General features: G+C 40.4%; 1 protein-coding gene across 5 annotated transcripts in view; it reads right to left on the bottom strand.

The window, feature by feature from the left end:
* Nucleotides 1–25,300, bottom strand: part of GRAMD2B (GRAM domain containing 2B) — a 111,122-nt gene that overhangs the window by 61,469 nt on the left and 24,353 nt on the right. Inside the window, exon 1 of one of the 5 annotated variants that reach the window (XM_047729978.1) lies at nt 9,713–9,966. The exons of 2 other annotated variants lie outside the window; for them this stretch is intronic. Coding sequence is in view for 2 of the 3 variants with exons in the window: in XM_047729976.1 (XP_047585932.1) it covers nt 9,713–9,795 (83 nt within the window). In the remaining variant the exon portion in view is untranslated. Of the gene's footprint in view, nt 1–9,712; nt 9,967–25,300 lie in introns of those variants that run through there. 2 more of the 5 variants (XM_047729976.1, XM_047729977.1) reach the window with 2 other exon arrangements.

Genomic DNA, 25,300 nt, shown 5'->3' on the forward strand with positions numbered 1-25,300 from the left:
CTATCTACCCTGTCCTCTGCATAACATTAGAGATACTTTCAATATTAGAAGTGTTGAATGGAAAGGAATCTTGGATTTATAGTTGAGAAAACAGACCAATCAAAGTCAAGAGATCTACTCAAGGATCAGAGACACTTCATGGAGGAATTCTGCCTTCTGTGCCTCTACCCTTCCTAAATCTACTGAGGTTGTTTGAGTAAGGAACCATCTAAGGGGGCTGGTTCAGATTAGACTGCTGGGGCATTTGAATTTTGACTTCAACACTTCAGAAGCTGCTATGATCTTGGGCAAGTTGCTAAGTCTCTGTGAGGCATAAAATGCAATGAGAACCGTACCTACCTCATATGTAAAAGCACTCTGGTGTCTACCACATAACAATGATATCACACCTCATCTAAGCTTTAATATATTTTCAGAAGCTACCTTGTCTCTCCTTTGAAAAAAATTTAATCTCAAAATATTCCTTTCCTCTGCTCTTATTTTCCTTAGGGGCAAAGGCCATATGTTCTTCATCATGGTGACTGCCATGACACGCAACATGGTACCCAACATACAGAACTATGTGGTCAATGTCAGTTGAGAATAGGAGCAAATCTCTTGGTTATTATCAGCTGTTATATATTGCCTTTCTCCTACACCACTGATTATTCTCTCATTTCAGGTATTGATGAAAAATCTGATGTTTTGATTTTAGTATCTGATTTCCACAAAGGTGCTGTGATTCTTTGTAAAATTTTTAGAAAAGATTCTGATCAAGTCAAGAGAACAAGTGTAAGAAATCTACCAACTTCATGTGAAAACCAGTCTAACTTTATATTCTACAGAACTTTATTCTAAGAGGAAAGGAAAATATTCTTGATGTTTCCTGTGAGCTCTCGCAAGACCACATTTCATGTTATGCAGCATAATAGTTAAGCTCTTAGAATCAAATGAGGTGCTATTTTCCAAAGATTTATAGAAACAATACTGTGATAATAAAATCTGTCACAATAAATTAGTTTTTCATCACTGTTATCCTATAGCAACTCAATTTGCAATACACTCTTTATGGGACTACACCCTAGGGGTTTCAAAATAATTTGTAGGATCCCAAGATCATGGTCTTCAGGTAATAATCCCTAATAGTAAAGGACACAAAATTTAGGCTATTTCTAAGGTTCTTCCCAGTTTTTAACTCACTCCATGAGATGGAAGACATAATTTGAAAAATCCAGAAGATAACAAATAAGGGTATAATGATAAACCTGATATATAGGGACTTAAAGAAAACACCAACCTTTACATGCAACTCAGTATCTTCATGAGGGAAGAGGCATGTCTGCTAATCATTGCAGTGTCAGAGACTTCACTGACAGCATACAGAAGAGCATGTGGAGAGAAGAGGAGAAATAGAACAGGGAACCAGGGATCCAGGGGACAAATAGAAGATTGTACACATTAATGTTAAATTAGCATTTTTTCTTTCTCTTTTCCATGTAACTCGATATCCCTCCTGAGTTCTTCTTTCTTCTCTCCCCCATCCTTACTCACTGTTGCCACCTTCACATTTCCACTTCTCCGCTCAATCTCTTCTTTTTTAAACCCATCTCATCACTATTGTGCCCTTCATCTAGTTGTTCACATTGCAGCCCAGCTATAGCTACCTCATCTCATCAAGGGCCTGCCTAGTGTCCTTCGTTTAGGAGAGGGGAACAGAAGAGATGAGAAAATGTTTTGATAACTGGAGGACAGCACAGTCAGAAATCAGACTCTCCATAAGGCCACATTGCTAAGGTCCACTCAAAGTCACGTTCTGATGGATTTATTTATCCTTCAATGCTAGAATCGAGGAGGCCACTTTATTGGTAGATAAGTACTATGCAAAGAAGTTTGAGAAAACAGTGCTTTATGAGAATATCGTCTGCCATTTAGGTAGCTTGTGTACTAGGTATGCTGACCAAGTAGAGTATGATCACTCTTAGTCCTCCCACGGTCTTTCATTTTACCAAGTCCAACATACTTACATGCATACTGGGAGCTGAATATTCTAAAACAAATCAAACAAACAAACAAAAAAACTTGATTCTGGCCTTAAGTGCCAACAGCGAGAGAATACAAAAACCTCAGCAAGCAGTTACCTTTGAGACAAGGGCATTTAACGTGGGAGACAGGAACAAAGCCCTTTTCATTTTGTACACAGCTTACCTTGTTCTATTTTTCTAACCTTATACACATATTGCTTTAAAATAGGTCAACACAGATGGAGGAGATTATGGTCCAGTTTTTAAATTTCATCTATTATCGTCATAAAATATGTGATGTTTTATGAAAAATTTAAGAGGTTGTAGAAAATGTACCCAAGTATGACAGAATTATCTTTGTTAACATTGTAACACCTGTTCACATCTTCGATAACACTGCAGTTTGGAGGAGTTTTCAAAATTGTAAGTATGAATGTTGCTCAGTTAACAATCAACAGATGTTTATTATGTTATGGAGTATAAGTCACTGATTTACCTTTAAAGTGCTTAGAATTTTGCTTCCCTGCACTGTGAAAGTATTTTCTCTTAAATCTATACCATGGGCCCTTACACATTGCTAGGAGAAACATCAAATGGTATAGCTGCTTTGGAAAAAGTCTGCCAGTTCCTCCAAAAGTTAAACAATTACAGTATGACCTAGCAATTCCACTTCTAGGTATATACTCAAGAGAATTAATAGCATATGTCCACACAAAGACTTGCATGCAAACAGTCATAGCATTATTCATAATAACCAAAAGTGGAGACAAGCTAAATGTTCATGAACAAATGAAGAGACAGACAAAATGTGGCATATCTATATAGTGGAATACTATACAGCAATATAAAGGAATGAACTGCTGACATATGCTACCTCACAGATGAACCTCAAAAACCCAATGTTAAGTGAAGGAAGGCAGATATAAGAAATCACATACTGGGGCACCTGGGTGGCTCAGTCAGTTAAACATCTGCCTTCGGCTCAGGTTATGATCTCAGCATCCTGGGGTCGAGCCCCACATTGGGCTCCCTGCTCAGTGGGGAGGCTGCTTCTGCCTCTCACTCACACACTCTCTCTCTTATAAATAAATAAATCATAAAAAAGAAGAAACCACATATTATATGATTCCATTTATATGAAATGCCCAGAAAAGGCAAATTTGTAGAAACAGAAAGTAGACAAGTGGTTACCTGGGGCTAGGTGGGAATGGGGAACAAATAGGCCTAAGGAATCTCATTGGGGGGGTGAACATGTTCTAAAACCAGGTATGCCAATGGCACACCACTTAGTAAAGTTACTTAACTGTACACTGGAAAAGAGTAAATTTTATGATATGTTATATATATCGCAATAAACTTGTTAAAACTAATCTGCCTCTTGAGACATCATGTCCCATTCCGAATGGGACACAGAGTGACTTATGACAGCATCCAAATTAGTTTCTCTTACGGAATGCAGCTGCAGTTGGTTCTGCTTCTCTGCTAGGAGTAAATAATCAAATTTAAGTCCAGATAAAAACACCCGTTGTCCTTTGAGGAGAAAGAATGGTCACTGAGGTGACTGTGGCAGAGTCTTTCTTGAGGACCTCTGCTTTACGCCATTTGAAAATGTGTGAAATGCCTAGAGCTGAGCATTTAAAGAATCAGAAAGACGGTGAAGCAGAGTTCTACTGGAGTGCAGCAAATGAAAAACAATCAGCAGTTTAAAGATGAGGAGCGGCAAGATAAAACTCAGTGCCAGGAAGCAGGATGTGAAAATCAATGGCTTGTAGATAACAGTCCTGGACAACAGATGGGATAACAACCAAAGCAGTAAGCAATATTTAAATAAGCCGGTAGGTCACTGAACAATTACAATAGGAGATCCTTTTAGCATAAACTAAAAACCAAGCTGCCATGTAGATTTCAAGGAAATGCTCAGGTACCCTCCTGAGTGTCCTCAAGGTCTAGAGGATGTAACAGAGGCTCACTGAGTACATCACAAGGGCATGAGACTATCAGGCAGGCCTGCTGAATTTTGATTAATTTAATTACTTTTTATGTCAGCCTTCCTCCCTGCTACCAGCCTACCCTCCCTACCTCCAGGCTACCCTCCATTGTGCAGCAAGCCCCAGACCTTCAACGGCAAAGATGAACACAGCTATGGTTCCTGAGAGCTCATGATGTCAGGAGTAGGGGAAGTGAATTTCTTACATTTCTCATTTAAACATGAAAGCAAGCACCTGTGAAACAGCTAACTTAAGTTTTCCCCTTTACAGATGACAAAAGGGAGACTTAGTGGTGCTAAGTAACTGGCCGGGGTCACACTTCGGGAGGCAGGAAAGTTAGATTTCAAATCCTTGGGGCACCTGGGTGGCTCAGTGGGTTAAGCCGCTGCCTTCGGCTCGGGTCATGATCTCAGAGTCATGGGATCGAGCCCCGCATCGAGCCCCGCATCGGGCTCTCTGCTCGGCGGGGAGCCTGCTTCCTCCTCTCTCTCTGCCTGCCTCTCTGCCTGCTTGTGATCTCTCTGTCAAGTAAATAAATAAAATCTTTAAAAAAAACACAAAAAACAAATCCTTGTTTCCCGAGCCTACATTCTTAACATCTTTATGAACTACCTTGATAAATCAGTGATCTCCCTGGATAGTACCCTCAAGCCAGAGGACTGATTTGACTCATTAAATCCCTTTCCGAGAACATTTTAGACCAGCACGCTGGTTGATTTTTCTCCATCTTTTTAAACTCCTCTGATTGTTTCACGTTAATAAAATTTTAATGGTTTCTAATGTTACAGTGTTTTATTCCTATTCCAAAGTTTCTATTAAAAAGTACACTAGATAACCTGTCAGAATTGGTGACCTGGAAATTAGAATTTTAGAAAAATGTGGACACACCCACACGTACACACACGGAAAGAGAGAGATTATATAGGCAATATACAATATGGAGATTTTCTTTCTAAATGAGCACTTTGGAAGACTGGAATTAAACAAGCACTAAAAAATCAAGCTATCCTCAAACATTATTTGTTTTTGCTCCTCTTGCCTCCAAACCAAGACCATGTCTTAACTCCAACTCTTATTCTGTTTGTATGATAAATGCTTTTGGGGCAGGTCACTTATTTTTACTTGAATTCACTAATGTCAAACATGTTCCTAAAATCTTTACTACTTCTTGCTAATACAAGAGTTTGCTTTTGGGGTAAATGTTTATGTCGTCCACATCCATCCTCTCTTTCTCCATATATATCCAGTTGAATAAATGTCTAGAATTCTTATGTCTCAAATTATTAAAGTATGTTAAAAATTAAAACTGCATTAGAAATATGCTACATGTGATAAAATTCATTATTTGAAATATGAATCAAGGTAAACTTTTTCCCAGAAATATATCAGTCAATTTAGATCCTTCTTGCAATTCATTGAAAATAACTTAGCTGGGCACCTGGGTGGCTCAGTCAGTTAAACGTCTGTCTTCCGCTTAGGTCATGATCCCAGGGTCCTGGGATCAGGTCCCACATCAGGCTCCTTGCTCAGTGTGGAGCCAGCTTCTCCCTTTCCCTCTGCCTCTGCCTGTTGTTCCCCCTGCTTGTGCTCTCTCTCCTTCTATCAAATAAATAAATAAAATCTTAAAAAAAAACTATGAAAATAACTTAGCCATTAATAAATGAGATCCACAAGAGAGTTTATGAAATTGAAGTGTATCTGAGAAAATGTGTGTCAAAAAAGTTAGGTTTGGGAACAGAACATTCAGAATGAAAAAAGTACTGAAAGGGGAAAACTAGGATCTCAAAAGGAAATATACAGCTAAATTAATGCATTTTGGTGATGAATAAATGTGCAGCCTCACCTCACTGCTAATACAAAGATGAGTAATTAAGTCAAAATTCTTGGGCCGGTACCTAAAAATTCTAACTGCTACAGACAGAAAATTTGATTAAGAAACTTTAAAAGTAAGATTTCCCTGGAAATATTCAAGCGGAATATCAGTAAGTAGACTATATACCTTAATTAGAGGGCTGGGGTGGCAGCCTCTCTCACTCACTAAGAGACAGACATTGGAAGAGATTATACTTTGGGCACTCTGAGAAAATCAGTAAGAAAAAATATGATGTGAGTCTGCTAATATGTCCTGGATTAGTATGTGAGTTAGTATCTGTTAACAACTTAAAATAGTACTTTGTACATAATAAATGTCCAATAAACATTAACTATTAATTAACAGCAATAATAGTGACAGCTAAGTTCTCTGGGGTTGATCACATGCATGCAAGGTGAGCCCAGATAAGGGAGAGCTAAGTATGGCCAGTGACAAGGAAAGGCTTTCAAGAAAGGAAATTTTGAGTTGACTTGTAGAAGTACACTGAGACAAAGAAAAGAGGGAATTGCTTGAGAAAGGAACAGAGGCGAGTAGGGAGTGAAGGGAAACTAACTCAGAAGTACCTTTGGCTCATCTGTTTCTTATTCTTCTGCATCCTCACCTCCTAAGTACAGGGCCACTAGTGCAACTGCTTAGCTATAAAGATGTGCATGCTAGTATTAGGAATGAGACTGAAATGGTTTATGTGTGCTCAGATCATGAAAGGTCTGAACTTCTTGGCAGAGGAGAGGAGGTCATGGGGGGCCATCAGAGATTCTGGAATACAGAAGTAGGGATAAAGTATTCAAGTTCTGGACTAGAGTGAGCTGTCTTGGCCTTGAATTTGAGCTGTTCTATGTTAACTAGGCCTCTGCCTAGTTGCTTAACTTCTCAGACCTTCCATGCTCTTATTTGTAAAATGGAAATGACAGTATGTGCCTAATCCTGTATGAAAATGAATGTGAAGTGTTAAGCACCCTGCCTGCCACAAAGCAAGTTTTCTCAGTAAGGGTCAGCTATTATCAATTACAAACCTAGGTTCTAGGTGATAAGGGCTATGTAGGAAGACAAGCCATTCTAACACTAGAGAAGAAAATGTCCATCGGGACACTCGGACTCCAATGACTCTGAGCTTAGCGATAATTAATCTAAGTTACAAAGTTCAAAACCAAGAAGTTAGACTGGGTTTCTAAGCAACAAAATTTTGCTCCTCAAATGATTTCGGATATGTAATAATCATAATGCATGTAACACTGACAACGTATCTATCTCCCTCTTAAAAATCACTCTTATTCCATTACCAAAGCAAGAATTCAAATGCTCAGGAAATAGAGTGTCTAAAGTTTTCGATTGACTCAGAAGTGACTACAACAGGCCTAGAAATTACCACTTTGTAACAAACAAAATAAACAAAAATCTCCATAAACCTAGAAAAACTTACTAAAGAGTGCCAAATGGGCAAACATCCTAACTGTGGAGAGGATTCAGTTATAGGCCAAACTTTTTATAGAACTATCTTGTTCATGGGTTTAATATGGCCAGGGACCCCAATGTCCTCTGAACTTCAGTAATAGATACATACAGATAAATACAGAAATATCTGTATATGTGTCTCCTCAACACAGCTCTTGGGTTCCAGAAGGGCAGATACCACAACATCTTCATTCCGTATTCCCCGCCATTATGGAGCCAAGAGTAGGTATTCCAATATTTGCTGAGCTGAAATGAATTTGTCAAACGAAGGTGTTCCAAACAAAGGTCCGGCTGTTTGGGTTCTTCTGCTTCAATATGGTTAAGATTATCTTCTATAAAATTAGTTTGCCAACATCTGAAGAGTTTTAAGTTAAGAGAATTCATCTAAACAGCTAACAGACTTCCTCAATCTACTAAAACGATATCCTTAACTGAGTAGACTATTGGGAATGTGAAGATGTAAAAATTTAGGAGCTGCTGGGTGGACCTGAATCATTCCGCTTTGTGTAACAGGAACATAACACTGCCTGCGGTGGACTCCTGGACTAGGGGGTCACAGTCCTGGGCTCCAGCCTTATTTGTGCCCCTTAATACTCCTGTCACCTCAAACATCTATCAAGGGCTGTTTAAAATGCTACGTATACCTCTTTTTAAGAGAAGCTTATAAAAGAATGATTAAGTGCAAAGGAGATAGATGGTCTTTGCTAGTTTACCTTTTTCTTGGGCTTGAACAATTAGAATAGAGTTAGGATTTTATTTTAGGCTAAGAAAACAAAAACATTTTTTAAGGGTTATACCTATGGGATTTTTTTCCTCAATCAAGTGTTATCTATCATTGAAGAGGAAAGAGTATCAGCTTAAGTTGACAAAGCTGAGAGGCAGAAGAAAGGGTAGCCAAGGAACGCAGACACTGAAAGAGAACACAACCAAAGCCTTTGAAATAACAAATCAAAGCAGCTAATAAAAGCTATTCCTTTTCCAAAACTTCAGCCCAAACTCTGATACACTGATGGAAGATGCTTTTATAAACACAAGTCTTTATGTGGAACCAGGCTGTGTCATAAAAAAACGAGTACATGTTGAAATTAAGCAGATAGAAATCTAACTATTTTTTAGGTGCCGCCCAACAGGTTGGTACCAAAAAAAATTTGGGTTTATTTGTTCATCTTAACATTTATATATTTATCTTAGTATCATTTAAAGTTATAGTTTATAAGTATAAGTATCATTAAAGTTATAGATAAAGGTGCAGCTGGGTGGCTCAGTGGGTTAAGCCTCTGCCTTCAGCTTAGGTACTGGGATCAAGCCCCAAATTGCGCTCTCTGCTCAGCAGGGAGCCTGCTTCCCCCTTCTCTCTTCCTTGCCTCTCTACCTACTTGTGAGCTCTGTCAAATAAATAAATAAAATCTTAAAAAAAAAAAAGTTACAGTGATACAGAAAAGAAGCGAATAACGAAAGATTCTTTTCATCTTTCAAACAAGAAGGTTTGGGGATAATAACCATGGAAATAATACTTACAGCTTTAAAAAAAAAAGCTATCCAGGGAAGATAAATAAGTTTATTTACAGGAAGCTAATCCTTGTAACCAAAATATCTCAGTTTTCAGTTTCTAAAACCATAGGAGTTTATAGGCCCAACAATGTGCAAATCCTATTATGAACATGGATCCTTTAAGAGGATAGTCAGAACCCAATATTTGAAGTGTTTTATATTATTATATATTCCTGTGCTCCTTCATCCCACTCCTACACCCTCTCTCAAAAAAAAAAAAAAAAAAAAAAAGAAAAGAAAAGAAAAGAAAAAGTGTTGAAGAAGTTTGTGTCAAGTTCCCAAGCAAAGCCAGACAGTCTCTAAGGAGAAAGATAAAGCATAGTCCATGTTTTCCACCACTTTCCCCCTCTCTTGAGAGGAAACAGGAAAGGGGATGGGAGAAAGACACCCTGAAGCTCTGAATCGCACGACAAAACACGCATCACCGCGACGCTAACGACCAGATGACATCTATGAGGCAACTTCACCTTCCCACACGTCACTAAGAAGTAGAGCAACAGAAACAAATGTTGGCTGCTGCTTCCTGACCGGCCTTAGAGATCTGACGGCTTGCCCCAGACGTCCCTCGGGAACGACCAACCTCCAGTCGTTGCCTTCGGGTCCAATCCTTGACATCCCCACGGGACTGCAAGTTGCAGCCCACTCCTGACCCACTACCGTGCCTTTTCCTCTAACACAGCATTGGAAAAGGGGAGACAAAAAGGCGACCCGGCGCCACCGAAAGAATTCAAGCCACAGGGCCGTCCGTCCCCCCTCAAGTTCCACTCCAAACCGGTCCCAGGCAGAGACGTCTAGGCAGCGCGCTCTCGGCCGCCGGGGCTCCGCCGGTCCCCACGGAGCATACTCACTGGGCTGAGCCAACTTTGCTCTCTCTCTTCGCGAGCACTTTGGCAGGCTTTGTGTCTTCTACATCTTGCTGTAGTTCGGTCATCGGGGCCGCCTGTGGAGGGCACCTTCAGGCGTCCCTCCGCGGCTGCCGGGGTCCGGGGCGCAGGCCCTGCGAAGCGCGCCTTCCCCACGCTGTACCCGTGCGCTCGTTGCCTCGGCGCATCCAGGCCGGCCCGGCGCGGCGGGGCCGCCAACCTGGACACGTCCGGCCCTCGGCGATTGGTCCGCTCAGGCGTGCGAGCCGAGGAGGGAAGGGGCGGGAAGGGGCGGGAAGGGGTGGGCCGAATCCGAGTGACAGCCTCTTGCACCAATCGGGAGGCCCGGGACGCGCTCGAGGAAACCTGTTGAACTAGTCCGGGCTGGAGGGGAAGGCAGCTAATTGGCCACGCAGGTGGAACTGCGCCTAACTAGGCTCCGTAGATGTAACCTCCCGATGTGGGGGGCTGTTTGCCTCCCAGACTGGAACCCGGGGGTTTGAGAAGCAGGCGGCCCGGCTGCGGCTCCAGGAAATGGTTACGCCTGCGAGAGGCGCTCTCGCACACAGATGTGCTGTGTGGGTTGGCTTGGGGCCTGGCCTAAATGATTCACACAGGATGTTGCCTCATTGGGGACTGCTCCGTCGGGGCTTCATCAGTAGGTCAGTTGAGTTGAGTGACAAAGGTAGTGAGACCTGGTTGTCTCTAGGGGTGGTCTGGTGAACCCTTCCAGGGGCTAGCGGCGGGGATGGGCTGGGGGTGGAGAGGCATCCTCAAAACCTCCTTAGCAACTGAGCAGGGGCTGTGCCCCCGCGAAGTACAATGAATGCCTCTTCTTTTTCCAGCTTTTTGGCGAGGTTCGAACGTGGTGAATCGATCTGAAGTTTTGCATTTCAAACATCATTTATGGCGCAGGTTTTTGAGAGCTACCGTGTTCCAGGTGTCGTTCTAAACATGCCCGTATTACACCAAGTACTTCTCCAGAGTAGTTGAGAGTAAGAGTAGTTTTACTTGCTGGAAGCCCACATTTACTTTAAAACAATGACAAGGGGCAACAGCAGCTCATGACATGGCTGGGTGGGGGAGGAATCACCAATTCTGTGCTCTTCCTGGAGCTGCAAGTCCTTCATTTTTCTCTTAAAATTGATTTTAGATTTCAGAATAATGACGAAGACTACGGAACCGTAGCGTTCACATGTATGTATATATATATATATTCACATGTATGTATGTATATGTGTGCATATATGGTGTGTGTAAAATAAAACACCTACCTTTTCAGATAACTGCAAGCATTTGGGGGATCAAGTCCCTTCCAAAGTTCTCTTTTTCCCCTCTCCATTTATTAGCTATATGCTTAGGCTGAGAGAACAAAAGCATCTTTTAGTAGCCCGCTTGCTCCAAAATTGATTCTCTTGACACTTGCAAAATAAAACTAAAGAAAAATGTTTACGTAAATTCCATGAGAGTTGGCCTGGTAGGTTGTGCGCTCTCTCTCTACCCCCAGATTTTTTTTAAAGATTTATTTATTGGCACACATGTACCCCAATGTTTATAGCAGCAATATCTACAATAGCCAAACTATGGAAAGAGCCCAGGTGTACATCAACAGATGAATGGATAAAGATGTGATGTATGTATACAGGGAATATTACTCAGTCATCGAAAAGAATGAAACCTTGCCATTTGCAATGACATGGATGGAACTAGAGGGTATTATGCTAAGCGAAATAAGTCAGTCAGAGATAGACAAATATATGATTTCATTCATATGTAGAATTTAAGAAAACATGAACACAGCGGAAGGGAAGGAAAAATAAAATATGATGAAATCAGAGACAAACCATAAGAGACTCTTAACTGTAGAAAACAAACTGAGGGTTGCTGGAAGGGAGGTGGATGGGGGGATGGAGTAACTGGGTCATGGGCATCAAGGAGGGCACTTGATGTAATGAGCACTGGGTGTTATATGCAGCTGATGAATCACTAAACTACCTCTGAAACTAATGATATACTATATGTAATTAATTGATTTTAAGTTAAAAGAAAGAAGATGTTGGTTGAAAAAAAAGATTTATTTATTTTAGGGAAAGAGAGAGAGTAAGAGTGGGAGTGCAGAGGGAAACGTGGAAAGAATCTCAAGCAGACTCCCAGCTCAGTATTTCATTCTTTTTCATGGCTGGGTAATATTCCATTGTATGTCTATTCCACATTTGTTGATCCGTTCACCTGCTGATGAATAGTTGGGCTATTTCTGCTATTGTTGCTCTTGTGAATAATGCTGTTGTGGACATTGATGTACAACTACCTGTTCGAGTCCCTGCTTTGAATTCTTCTGGGTAAATACCTAGGAGTGGAACTGGTGGTCGGATGGTAGTCACATGCTTAACCTTTTGAGAAACCCCAGTCAGGCCCCTTTGGATGCCTGAATAAGGGCAAGTGTTCAAAACTTCCTCGGCATGGGCTTAGAGCTCATTTAGTGAGCACACGAGTACCTTAGAACTTGTTCTGTAGTGTGTGGGATGAAGACTTAACAATAATTCAGTCTTGGGGGAGGAGGATGGGTATGTGGGCAGGTCAAGAAAATAGCACATAGGCCTTTCCTAGAGTGGAGAGGAATTAGAAGGGAGCAAGTAAGGGGTGGCTGGGTAGCTCAGTCATTTAAGTGTTTGCCTTCTGCTCTGGTCAAGATCCCAGGATCCTGGGATCGAGTTCCATATTGGGATCCTTGCTCAATGGGGAATCCGCTTCTCCCTCTGCCTGCAGCTCCCCTGCTTGTGCTCTCCTTTTCTGTCAAATTAACAAATAAGATTTTAAAATTTAAAATTTTAAAAAATAAAAGAGCAAGCAAAAAATATTATTTTACATAGTAATATTTGCCTGGGTTTAAAAGACATTCTCAAACAGCTTCCTTTCAGGAGGTAGGAGACTTCTACTTAACAGCTTGGAATAATGATCGAAATTGTTGTCTTTTTGACGTTGATCAGATACACTGTACATCTGTCCATAGTCTCAATGGCAGAGTTCAAATATGAGCTTGGAGATTTGAGTGGAGATGATGGTATCATGTAATTACCTAATCTGCTGGGTGATGTTTGGGTCAAGTAATTACCTAATTCATACCACGTGGCAGGCTACGTATTTATTAACTAATATAGGCACATATCAAGTGTCATCACATGCTTGGGATTTTGTGCCTGTTGTCTGAGGACATGTTTAAAAAGGTAGCTGATGCTCTTATCAAGGTATAACCTGTAATAATTTAACTATGCATAATATTCAATGTATTAGTGTTAAGTCAAAGAATTTCATGAGCACCGATCAGAACACTCCTGTTTTCAATTTAAATTCAATATCCAAAGGAGAAAATGGGAAAACAGAGTTCAGCAGCGAGCCCTACGGTGACACTGAAGAATTTGATTTTAAAACTTCTAAATAGAGTTTTAAGAATGAAAGTTGAGAAGCATTATATGAAGGGGATCTTTACTGATATGAAAGGCAATTTCTGATGAGTACAGCTATTAAAATTGCAATGGAAAGGTACAGTATGGCATGAAATCTTGTACTCTATAGACTTTTGAAAATAGTATAAAGAAAAACCACATAGAATGGTTGTAAACCAGTATTTTCCAAGTCAGGTTATACTGCAGATGGGAAAATTTGAAGTATTCTCTTCCTTCTCTTAAGGATTAAGCACCAACCAAGCTTAGCACCCGTGTTTAGAGAAATGGACAAAATGGTAGGGGCTTGCTACGATAAGAATAGGTGGTGGTTGGCACACACTAGGATTAAGTCTGATTCTATGAGAAAGCAAAAGCAGAAAAAAAAAAACAAAAAAAAACCTCTTCCAGCCCCATATTATTTAAAAATTAAAATACACGATGCCCCATAAAGAATACATTAAAATCAATCCCAAAGTTTTAAAGTAGATGTCTATTTTCTGTATGGTTAATGTCACGGATCCCATGTGAGGTAAGGAGGCCTCTGAGACCATCCCTTATTGTGGTTTTCACATCAGGTTCTGGAGGAGTCAGCTGGATGGTTTGAACTAGAGAGCAGGGGAGCTGGTGATTGAAGGTAGGTCTTATGACACCAGCCTCCCTCTTCCCACCACTCAGACACACAGCCTCTCCTGCCTCTGCTAGACCTCTCTCACTTTATCTCTCTCATGTATTTGTGTTCTGTATTGGGTTCTACTTCAGGGAGGGGTAAAGGGTTGCCTGCCACACACTAAACAAAATTGAAAAGTAAAATCTGCAGTCATTTTTGAGAGAAGAGCCTGAGCTTCAGAGGGTGTAGGGACTCGGCCAAGATGACAGTGATCCCCTGAGGATGAAGATGCAACTTTCCTGACTTTGGGTGGTTGTAGGGGTGCAGAAGAACGGACAGGGCAAAACCAAATTTCATTAATGGCAGAGATGCACACCTTACTGGAGAGTGTGTGTGAAGGAAAGCCCAAGGACACTGACACATCTGTAATGTTGGTGGGGAAGGAAATGTTTGAACCTAGAGCTGTCTTTGGTGGCTGCCCTTTGGAGTTATTTATTGCTGCATAACTACCTCAAAGCTTGTGGCTTAAAACAGTAATTTATTATTTCTGCTCCTGGTGCAGTGGGCCCTCAGCTGGAGGGTTCTCACTAGGGGTCTCTCATGCAGTCAGTGTCAGATGGTGCCTGGGTTTGGAGTACCATCTGAAGACTCAGTTGAGTTTCAGGTGTACTCCTATGTCTGGTGCTTCAGCTGGGATGGCTAGAACAGGTGGGGACTAGCTGAGCATTTTGTCTCCCTCCATGGCCCACCACATGGCTATCCTGGGCTTCCTTACAACATGGCCATCTCAGTATACGTAGATTTCTGACTTGGTGGCTGGCTTCTCCAGGGTACGTGTTGTATAAGGCTAAGGGAGAGTCTGCAAGGCTTCTTATGTGATAACCTTGGATGTCAGGCGGCTTCACTTCTGCTGCTTTCTTATGGTCAAGGGTGAGCTACAAGGCCACCCCACATTCAAGGTGTGAATAACAGGAGTGCATTTCACTGGGGACCATCTCTGGAGATGGGCTACCACAGTGCAGATAATAGATGAGGCCCTCTGAGTTTAGATACTTTGTCAATGTGGATGTGGGTGAATGGGCGTTTCTAACAGCACTGTTCTAAATGCATGAGATATACAAGTGAACAATATAGGCAAAACCCATGGTGTTTGGTGGGTCTTGCATTCTAGTGGAGGAACTGAAAATGAGAAACATAAGCACATAAAGAACACAGTTTCAACAGATGGGAGGTACAAACAAAATAAAATAGAAAATGATGGAGAATGAGGGAGGCCCATTTTACATAGGAAGCCCAGGGAAGCCTTGTTGAGAGGTGATGTGTCATATTTGAAAGAGGTGAAGGAGGGAGCATGTGAAGTCTGGGTGCAAAGTTTGGCAGCCAGTGGAGAGAGCATGAGTAAAGGTGTTGAGGCAAGTCTGAGTTCAGCACATTCTAGGGACAGTAAGAAGGCCCCTGTTCTCTACTCTGGAGTAAAAGGAGGGAAGAGAAGGTTGGTGGGAGGTGATCTCTGAGAGATACTATCTTCTCTGTCCATTTTTTTTTTTTTTTATCTGTCCTCTTTCTTGAGATTGGAATCTTCCCCAAAACAAAGAACTTGGGTGTTGTGTCTGCCACTCCATCCACAACACCTGGTTCCTATTAGTTGCTCAATAAATATGTGTTGAATGAATGAAGGAATCACTGGGTCATTGTTTCCAACCAGTGTTGCTCAACCATGATCTTCTGGAACTCTAGGGAACCTGAAATGTTCTTTTCTTTTCTTTTTGTTTCTCTTCTTTTCTTTTCATTTTGGAATTTGCAGGGAAAAAGAGTGAATGAAAAAAGAAATTTAGGGGTGCCTGGGTGGCTAAGTGGGTTAAAACCTTTGCCTTCAGTCCCAGGGTCCTGGGATCGAGCCCCACATTGGGCTCTCTGCTTGGCGGGGAACCTTCTTCCCTTCCTCTCTCTCTGCCTTGCCTCTCTGCCTACCTGTGATCTCTGTCTGTCAAATAAATAAAATCTTTAAAAAAGAAAAAAGAAATTTAACTCAAATTCCCCCCCACCTCAGACCTCCAACTAAAAAAAGAAAAGTAGCTTATGCTACTTATCACTTGTCTGCTAGTGGATGGCAAGTGTTTCGAAGGGGTCAGAGAGGTCCCATGACTCCCAGATGGTCTGGCTCCAAAGTATGTCCAAGAATCACTGTTTATAATCCACAGGCAGTGATTTAAAGTTAGGGAATCTTTCATGTTTTCTTAGAGAAACATTCATACAGCAACTTCCTTTCCTTGTTTTGGGAACTAATGATCATGTCATGCTTATGAGGACTTATCTTCCCCTGCGCCTTGCTTTTACGTGCTCTCTTTTCCTTCCTGGAAAATGTTCTGACGATGTAGTTTGCATGGTGCAATGAATACATTGGAAGCAGTTAATACTTAATTATTCAAGGAGTTTCTGCATGTTACTTTTTTTCTTTATATCACCTATTGCACACTTTTTTTTTTTTGGATTTTCATTCTGTTTTACATACTGTTCATGTTATTCCTTTTTGACAATTCCTATTAGCATTTTGTTGCCTTTTCTTCCAATTTGTCTTCTAATAGTATTCATTTTTTAAAAAGATTTTATTTATTTATTTGACACAGAGAGAGAGATCACAAGCAGGCAGAGACAGAGGGAAGCAGGCTCCCTGCTGAGCAGAGAGACCAATGCAGGGCTCCATCCCAGGACCCTGAGATCATGACCTGAGCCGAAGGCAGAGGCTTTAACCCACTGAGCCACCCAGGCACCCCAATAGTATTCATTTTTAAGAATTATTTAACAAACAAGAAAGCAAAAGAGGAATAGGGAAGAAGTGAATACAGAACACACCTCAGGCAAATAAAGTTTTTCTATTTCCCTCAAGTAACCACAGCTTTTACTTTGGTTTTGTTTAAATTTTATAAACAGACCCTTCATTTGAGGTAGATTGTGCAGTCTGTCCTTCTTTTCTTCCTTCCTTCCTTCCTTCCTTCCTTCTTTACTTCCAACCTGTTTTTTTTTTGTTTTGTTTTGTTTTTTGCTTTGTATTTTTGGCAAAAAAAGACAAGCTATATTTCATGTGCCAAGCTATATTTCATGTGATGGAGATGTAAAAATAAAGAAGTACCTATGTGCTATAACGGAGTTCATTGTCCTCAGGGAAAGAGTTCAATAAGTGGTTATTTACAAGATACATGTACACAGAACTTGAGTCCAAACCTATCACAATTCTATATCACAACCAGACACTTGGATCAGACAACTGGGTAGTAGATGGTGGGAAGGGGCAGGGGATGGCCATGGGATGCTTCACGTTCTTCTGTTTTGGGTCACACACAAGTCATACCCATTCCCCACCTAACCCCCTTACATATCCACACAACTTGTTGAAAGGCAGTAGGCTGGAAGTCAGAACTGGGCCCTAGTCCAGGCAGTGTGCTTTGTGCTGGAATGTGCATCTATTAATGGAATACAGCATTGAAGTTAGAGAATGCTGGCCTCAAAGAAAGGGCTCTAGACTTCATGCTTCCAGCTGTATCACTTTTTGTCTTATAGAGACTAAAAGAGGGAAGGGGGAAGAAACTGCTTTACACAGAAATGTTGGAAGTACCTATTGTGGAATGACAGTTTTAAATAAATTTCATGAGGCAAGAGTGCTTATTAAAATTTATTCACTTGGCAAACTTAGTGCATTTACCTTCTTTCTATAGGGCTTTCTGCTTCTTTGTATGGGCTTCTACCTTTAAAAGCATAGCAGATGAAAACAGAATGTTTCCCTGTGTGTTGAGATCACAGGCTGACTAAAATCAGAATTTATTCTATTTCTAGTAGTAGTAGTAGTCAAAGTAATAAAAATTCATCTTTCCTATTTATAAAAAAATAAATAATAAGCTCTTCAGTAAAACACACATTAGAGGGAGATTCAGATATTGGAAATGCTTGGTCCTATAGAATCCCAAGCCTCCAGATTTCAAGAAAATGTATAAATTACTAGTAGGTACTACAAAGAAGCAGGAGGTGAGAGCAGGTGGCTGTGGTCTTGATTCCTGGCTTCTCAGTTGCACTTTTCATGTGGTCCTACAGAATTTGCTATTTTGCCCCTTCTGTCTGAGGGATTGTCCATGGTCTCCTTTCAGGAAATAGCCCTCCTTGTTTGAGCTCCTTCAGGGAATTGTCCTGTGGCAAAAGAGTCTCAGCAGGGGAGGGGTGGGCATGAGGAGAGGTCAAGTGATTGAGATTCGGACTGATCTAAGAGTCCTAATATGCACTTGACCACCTTGGGCACCTGGCTTACCTCCTATAAACCTCCATTTCCTCATCTGGGGGGAAAAACAGAAATAGCAGTAGTATCTATGTTATAGGATCACTGGAGAATTTAGAAAGCTTATATATGTAAAGGAATTAGTAAGGTATGCCAGGTACCTAGTAAGCACTCAGTTCATTTAAACTCTTGATTATTATCATCATATTATTACTGACCAGAATAATATTTTAACTGCCCTCCCTTATATCATCAGCCCTCAGTATTTAATGAAAACCCACAGTGTGTGGAGTATTACGTCGTTTGCAAGAAGGCATCACTAAAGCTGTAGAAGGTGTAAAATCTATTCCCCTCTGAGTTCTCAGCCCTCTTCAAGCTGATATCTGTATCAGAAGCTAAGGCTCCATCCTTAGATCAGTGATATCGATATGTTTAGCTTACTAGTCTCATCTGTAATCTCTCATATGTCCTGGGTTTTTTCCCCCTCTCAAATATCTTTGCCACCATAAAAGTTTTAGTTTAATAGTATAGAAGTCATTGGATTTAAAAGGTAATTAATAGGAATTCTGAGGCTTATGGAGGATTATGAGAGCTAGGATGACTGAACATTCTCATTTGTTTGAGAGAGTCCTGATTTATTCCCACTCTTATGGCTTATTTATAGTACGGTCCCCTTTTTAAAGGTATCCCTGTTTGGAAAACTTATTGACAGGTAATCTACAGTTGGACCAAACTAAAATATTGTATTAGCTCAGGTGTTTAGATTAAGCATGAACTCTTGGATTTGATTGCTTTGCTGACTGGTGGAATACCCTCTGTCACTCATTGTATTCCCAAATTTTACTAAATGACCTGAAACTTACCAGAACAAATGTGTTGCAAAAAATATTTTCAGACCATAGTTCTATGAAACCTGAAGTCAAATATAAGCAAAATTTGGAAAGCCCACAAATACGTGGAGGTTAAAGGACATCCTATTAAATAATGTAGCGGTTAACCAGGAAAATAAATAAGAAATACAAAAATAATTGGAAGCAAATGAAAACGAAAACATGACAGTCCAAAGCCTTTTAGATGCAGCAAAGGCAGTCCTAAGAAGCAAGTATATTGCAATAGGTCTGCAAGAAAAGTCTCAAATACATGACTTAACAAATACACCTAAGGGAGCTAGAAAAGGAACAGCACATAAAGACTAAAGCCAGCAGAAGAAGGGAAATAATAAATATTAGAGCAGAAGTAAATGATACAGAAACAAAAAACAAAGCAGTAGAACAGATCAATGAAACTAAGAGCTGATTCTTTGGAAGAATTAATGAATTTGATAGCCCCCTAGCTAGACTTATCAAAAAGAAAAGAGAAAGCACCAACTCAATAAAAATCACAAATGAAAGAGGAGAGATTACAACCAACACCACAAAAATAGATAGAAGTATAAGAGAATACTATGAAAAATTATATGCCAACAAACTGTGCAATCTGGAAGAAATGGACAAATTCCCACAAACCTACAAACTACCAGCTGAAACAGGAAGAAATAGAAAATTTGAACAGACCCATAACCAGCAAAGAAATTGAATCAGTAATTAAAAATCTCCCAACAAACAAAAGTCCAGGGCCAGATGGCTTCCCAGGGGAATGCTGCCAGACATTTCAAGAAGAATTAATACCTATTCTTCTCAAACTGTTCCAAAAAATCGAAATGGAAGGAAAACTTCCAAAGTCCTTCTATGAATCCAGCATGACTTTGATTCCAAAACTGGACACAGACCCCACTAAAAGGAAGAATTACAAGCCAATATCCCTGATGAACATGGGTGCAAGAATTCTCAACAAGATACGAGCAAATTGAATCCAACAGTACTTTGAAAGAATTATTCACCGTAGTCAAGTGGGATTTATTCCTGGGTTGCACAGATGGCTCAATAGTCATAAATCAATCAACATGAGACACCACATTAACCAAAGAAAGGATAAGGACCATATAATCCTCTCAATAAATGGGGAAAAAGCATTTGACAAAAATATAGCATCCATTCTTTTTTTTTTTTTTAAGATTTTATTTATTTATTTGTCAGAGAGAGATACACCGAGAGAGGGAACACAAGCAGGGGGAGTGGGAAAGGGAGAAGCAGGCTTCCTGCCTTGGAGCAGGGAGCCCAATACAGGACTCGATCCCAGGACCCTGGGATCATGACCTGACCCGAAGGCAGATGCTTAAAGGCTGAGCCACCCAGGTGCCCCTGTAGCATCCATTCTTGATAAAAACCCTCAGAAAAGTAAGGATACATGGAACATACGTCAACATCATCAAGGCCAAATACAGAAGACCCATAGCTAATATCACCCTCAAAGGGGAAAATCTGAGAGCTTTTCCTCCAAGTTCAGGAACAAGACAGAGATATCCACTCTTACCATTACTATTTAACAGAGTACTGGAAGTCTTATCCTCAGCAGTCAGACAACAAAAAGAAATAAGAGATATCCCAATTGTAAGGAAGATGTCAAACTCTCACTATTTGCAGAGGACATGATCATCTACATAGAAAACCTGAAACAAATAGCATGGAGGACAAGGGAAGATGGAGAGGAGAAGGGAGTTGAGGGAAATTGGAAGGGGAGGTGAACCATGGGAGACTATGGACTCTGAAAAACAATCTGAGGGTTTTGAAGGGGCAGGGGGTGGGAGGTTGAGGGAACCAGGTGGTGGGTATTAGAGAGGGCACGTATTGCATGGAGCACTGGGTGTGATGCAAAAACAATGAATACTGTTACGCTGAAAAGAAATTAAAAAAAAAAGTAGAATTACCCTAGTTCTTGCAATTGCAACACTAGGTATTTACCCAAAGGATACAAAAATACAGGTTTGAAAGGGTGCCAATGTTTATAACAGCATCATAAACATTAGCCAAACTATGCAAAGAGCCTAAATGTCCATCAACTAATGGATAAAGAAGATGTGGTATGTGTGTGTGTTTGTGTATAGTCCATTGCACATATATGTGCAATAGACTGTTACTCATCCATCAAAAGAATGAAATTTTGGGATGCCTGAGTGGCTCAGTCATTTAGGCGTCTGCCTTCGGCTCAGGTCATGATCCCAGAGTCCTGGGATCGAGTCCCAAATCGGGCTCCTTGCTCAGTGTGGAGCCTGCTTCTCCCTCTGCCTGGCGCTCCCCTTGCCTTTGCTTGCTTGCTCTCTCTCTCTGGCAAATAAATAAAATCTTTTAAAAAAGAGAATGAAATCTTGCCATTTGCAATGATGTGGATGAATCTAGAGTGTATTATGCTAAGTGAAATAAGTCCATGAGAGAAAGACAAATACCATATGATTTCACTCATATGTGGAACTTAAGAAACAAAACAGGTGGACATTTGGGCAGGGGGAAAAAGAAAAAAAGGTAGGAGGGAAACAAACCATAAGAGACTCTTAATGATAGAGAACAAACTGAGGGTTGCTAAAGAGGAGATGGGTGGGAGGATGGGTTAAATGAGTGATGGGTAGTAAGGAGGACACTTATGATGAGCACTGGGTGTTATATATGTAAGTGATGAACCCCTGAATTCTATTCTTGAAACCACCATTGCACTGTATGTTAATGAACTAGGATTTAAATCAAAATTTGAAAAGAAATGTATTGCAAAAAAGAAATGTATGTAAGAATGTCAAATTATCACAGTTAGAGAAAAACTCAAAGTTCATGCTCTGTTGATATCAAATGGGAGGCATCTCTGTGTACAATTGATGGCTTCATGATCCAATCAAGAGTATGGTCCTAAGTGACTCATGGTTATTACCTATCTTGGCTTGGCTAACCGCAAAGTTGAATTTGAGTCACTAATGAGTCATTCTTATTGACACGGAGTTTGCAAACAATCTGGCTTAATTCTCCCAATGTTTTCCTTAATCATTTTCCTCTAGAAGAAAGAAATAGGTCATTAGACTCTTCTGGAATAAGAACATCCCAGGCTGTGGCTTTCATTTTATCATCCAGGGAGCCAGTTCCTTAGAGCCTTGAGATTCTCTGGTTACTAAACTGCCTGTGAGTAGTTTTTATGGTGAAAAACTCTAGCACACACCAGAAGACACAAATTAGGTTTAGGACTCCTTTACTTTTTCATTGATCATTGCCTATTTTTGTTACAGTGCTGAATTAGGAAGTGTGGATAGAGGTTAACTTTTGGTATCTGCAAGGGGGTTGGGAACATTCAGGAGTGCTGAAAATGTTCTATATGTTGATCTGGGAGATAGTTACTTAAGTGTGTGCCTATGTAAAAATTCATTGGATGTACACTTACGATTGGTGTACTTTAATATATGTAAGTTAAACCTTAGATAAAAAAGAAGTAAAAAACGGAAGAAAAGTCTCAAATCTCTTGAGCCACCACTGGTTAAAAAAAATGTATTCTGAGTTAATGAAAGAAGAAGTAAAACCTCTGTTTATATATTCTTTTATCCTCTTGGCTATCAATATGGTCTCCGTCTTTTCTTTTCTATGAGTGTGCATCTTGATCTCTATCTTCACTTGATCTTTGAAAACAAAGCTTTAAATTATGGCAGGTGTTTTTGGATAGGACCTTATTGTCCACTTCCTTTCACATTTATTTTAGTATGTAACATTACAAAGGTTTTCATTCTTTCAGCTATGCACTTTTGCATGACTTGAGGAATGCTGAAAGCTTCCTAGGCCATATGAATCATAACTTATAAATAGTACGTGCGTGTCTTCACCTCTTGGTTTCCAGTTGATCATGTGACTGTTCAGTAAGGTAGTTGAGTTGTACAAGGAAAGAGATCAAGAGAAGGACAAAGTATTTTAATATAAAATGGATGCATTGCAGATTAAAACCTTGCAGATATTTTGGCAAACATTTGATAGCCTCAAATATTCTTTTATTTTTTAATCTCCCTCCAAAGGGTATTCTACTAACGTGTGTCCAGTTGCACATCCAGGTCCCTCCCTTAAATCTAAGGTTTAAGGGAGTTCAAGAACTGAGATTTTTATGCAGCTGAAGAAAAGGAAGGTAGGAAGTAGAGACTAAATTTAATCGACTGTCCCCTGTGCGCCAGGCACTGTGCATCGATTACTGAATCTCTACAACAAACTTAAGAAGATTATCCCAGTGCACCAATGATGAAAACTAAGATTCAGTAAAGGTGCACAAATCTCCTAATGTCACATGGCTGTTATTGACTCATTTTCTTCCAAAGTTCGCTCTTTATGTACTGTTTCTGGTGATGTCTCTGATGTCACAAGAGGTGACATGTTGAGTTCTGAAGTGATTAAAAGATTCAAAGGAACCCAAGAGAGAAACTCATCAGTCTTACTCAGAGATAAGGAAACCAAGCCTAGGGACCCAGTTATTTTGTGGGAGGTTATATTGTGTTCATTGAGGCACCATAAAGCTCAATTGCCCTTTCCTCCTGGAAGCTCCCATTTCTCTCCCCACCTGCCTACCTCATCCTGCCCCCATAACTCACAACAGACAGAATTAGAATCATTTCCATGCTATACTGTGTGGTGGGCATCTGGAGCCTGGGTTTAAGTCACTAAAATACCACTTAGGAGCTATGTGACATTAGGTAAGTTACCCAGCTTCTCTGAGCTTCAGTTTTTTCACTAAAATAGCAGAATAATAGGACCTGTCTCATAGATTGTGATAATTAAATGAAATAAAACATGGAAACCCCTTTAGAATGGGGTGTGGCATGTAATGGATGTCTTGGGAGTATTAATGATCACCTTTAGTTATTATGCTGGATAATACTCTATTTATGGTTATATGTACCTCCCCAAGGAGATGGAGGTGATATGTTGTACATCTTTGTAATTCTCCCTTCAGTGCCAAGATTAGTGTCTCATAATTGGAGACACTGAACAAAGGCCTACTGGGTTTATTTCACTTTCCTAGTTAATGAACTTCCAAATTTTCCATATTGTCCAAATTTCCCCAGTGAAAGACCTCACCAAATACAGAATCCACACTTCCCAGACCTTATTCTGCTACTCTTGAGGATCCTGATTATTGCTTTCCAGGCTGGCATTACCATCCCCTGGGAGTTCTCATTGCATTTAAAAATCTGAAAGTAGAGAGGGAGTTGCATATGCCCATGATTCATTTCAAGACTTAGTTGTTTCTTTCTTTCTTTTTTTTTTTTTTAAAGATTTTATTTATTCATTTGAGAGAGAATGAGTGAGAGAGAACACGAGAGAGGAGAAGGTCAGAGGGAGAAGCAGACTCCCCAAGGAGCTGGGAGCCCGATGCGGGACTCGATCCTGGAAGTCCAGGATCATGACCTGAGCCGAAGGCAGTCGCTCAACCAACTGAGCCACCCAGGCGCCCCAAGACTTAGTTGTTTCTTTGTTGTTTCTTCAGGGGCTTAACATCAAGTATGGACTGACTTTCTGTCCTTGGCATTATGTGGCTGATGCAATCTGGGTTAAGACAACAAGCATGTAATTCTTCTATGTGTTTTCTACCTACAGCTTCCCATTTGTGTTGACACTGGTGCCTTCAACTCCCCCTGGGAGCTGCCTTGTGGAGAAGTAAGGCCTCTTCTCTTTTCGCTTCTCTTCACATGCACCCTCTACCAAATACCACTACCATGAAAAGGATGTGTGTAAGACCAAGGCTTTGTTTCCTTGGGTTGTGTTGTGGGATACTGGGATTTCCTGATTTCAGGGAAGGTAGCTGTTATTTTTTGGTTTCCACTTAGAAAATCTAACCTTGGCATTTCAATAGAGCTAGGCTATTGTTTTCAGAAGGTTGGTATGTAGAATGTTGAGACCGGTTTTCTAAAAATGTGGACTGTAGCTATCAGATCAGACATTAACATTCCATCTTCTTTTGGCAAAGTTGGGATTTTTTTTTTTTAATGATGAATTTCAGCGCTATTGTTTTAAGATTCAAATAGTGTTCTGTGTCTCACTTTTGGGAAAATGATGCTTTTATTCTGCTGAGACTTGGTAAATTGTTCTTTTCCAGGCAGCTTCTTTCTTACTAGCAGAACTTGGAGGAAAAAGATATGTAATTAGAAAGTTTCTTATGCTTGTGAAAATTTGGAGACTTTATGTTACTCAGTGTGAAACTTTTAGTGTGTCAAAAACTCTGGATCAGAAAATATGCAGCTGTTTTTAAATAAGATGAAACGCACCACAGGAGACTTGGGATGTATAGAATTACAACTAGAAAACTGTGACTTTATTGAGTACTTGATTTTACATTGAGAGGCATTTACTTTAATCTGTATTACATTTCTC

Source organism: Lutra lutra, chromosome 5, assembly GCF_902655055.1.
Source record: "Lutra lutra chromosome 5, mLutLut1.2, whole genome shotgun sequence".
NCBI classification, from domain to species: domain Eukaryota; kingdom Metazoa; phylum Chordata; class Mammalia; order Carnivora; family Mustelidae; genus Lutra; species Lutra lutra.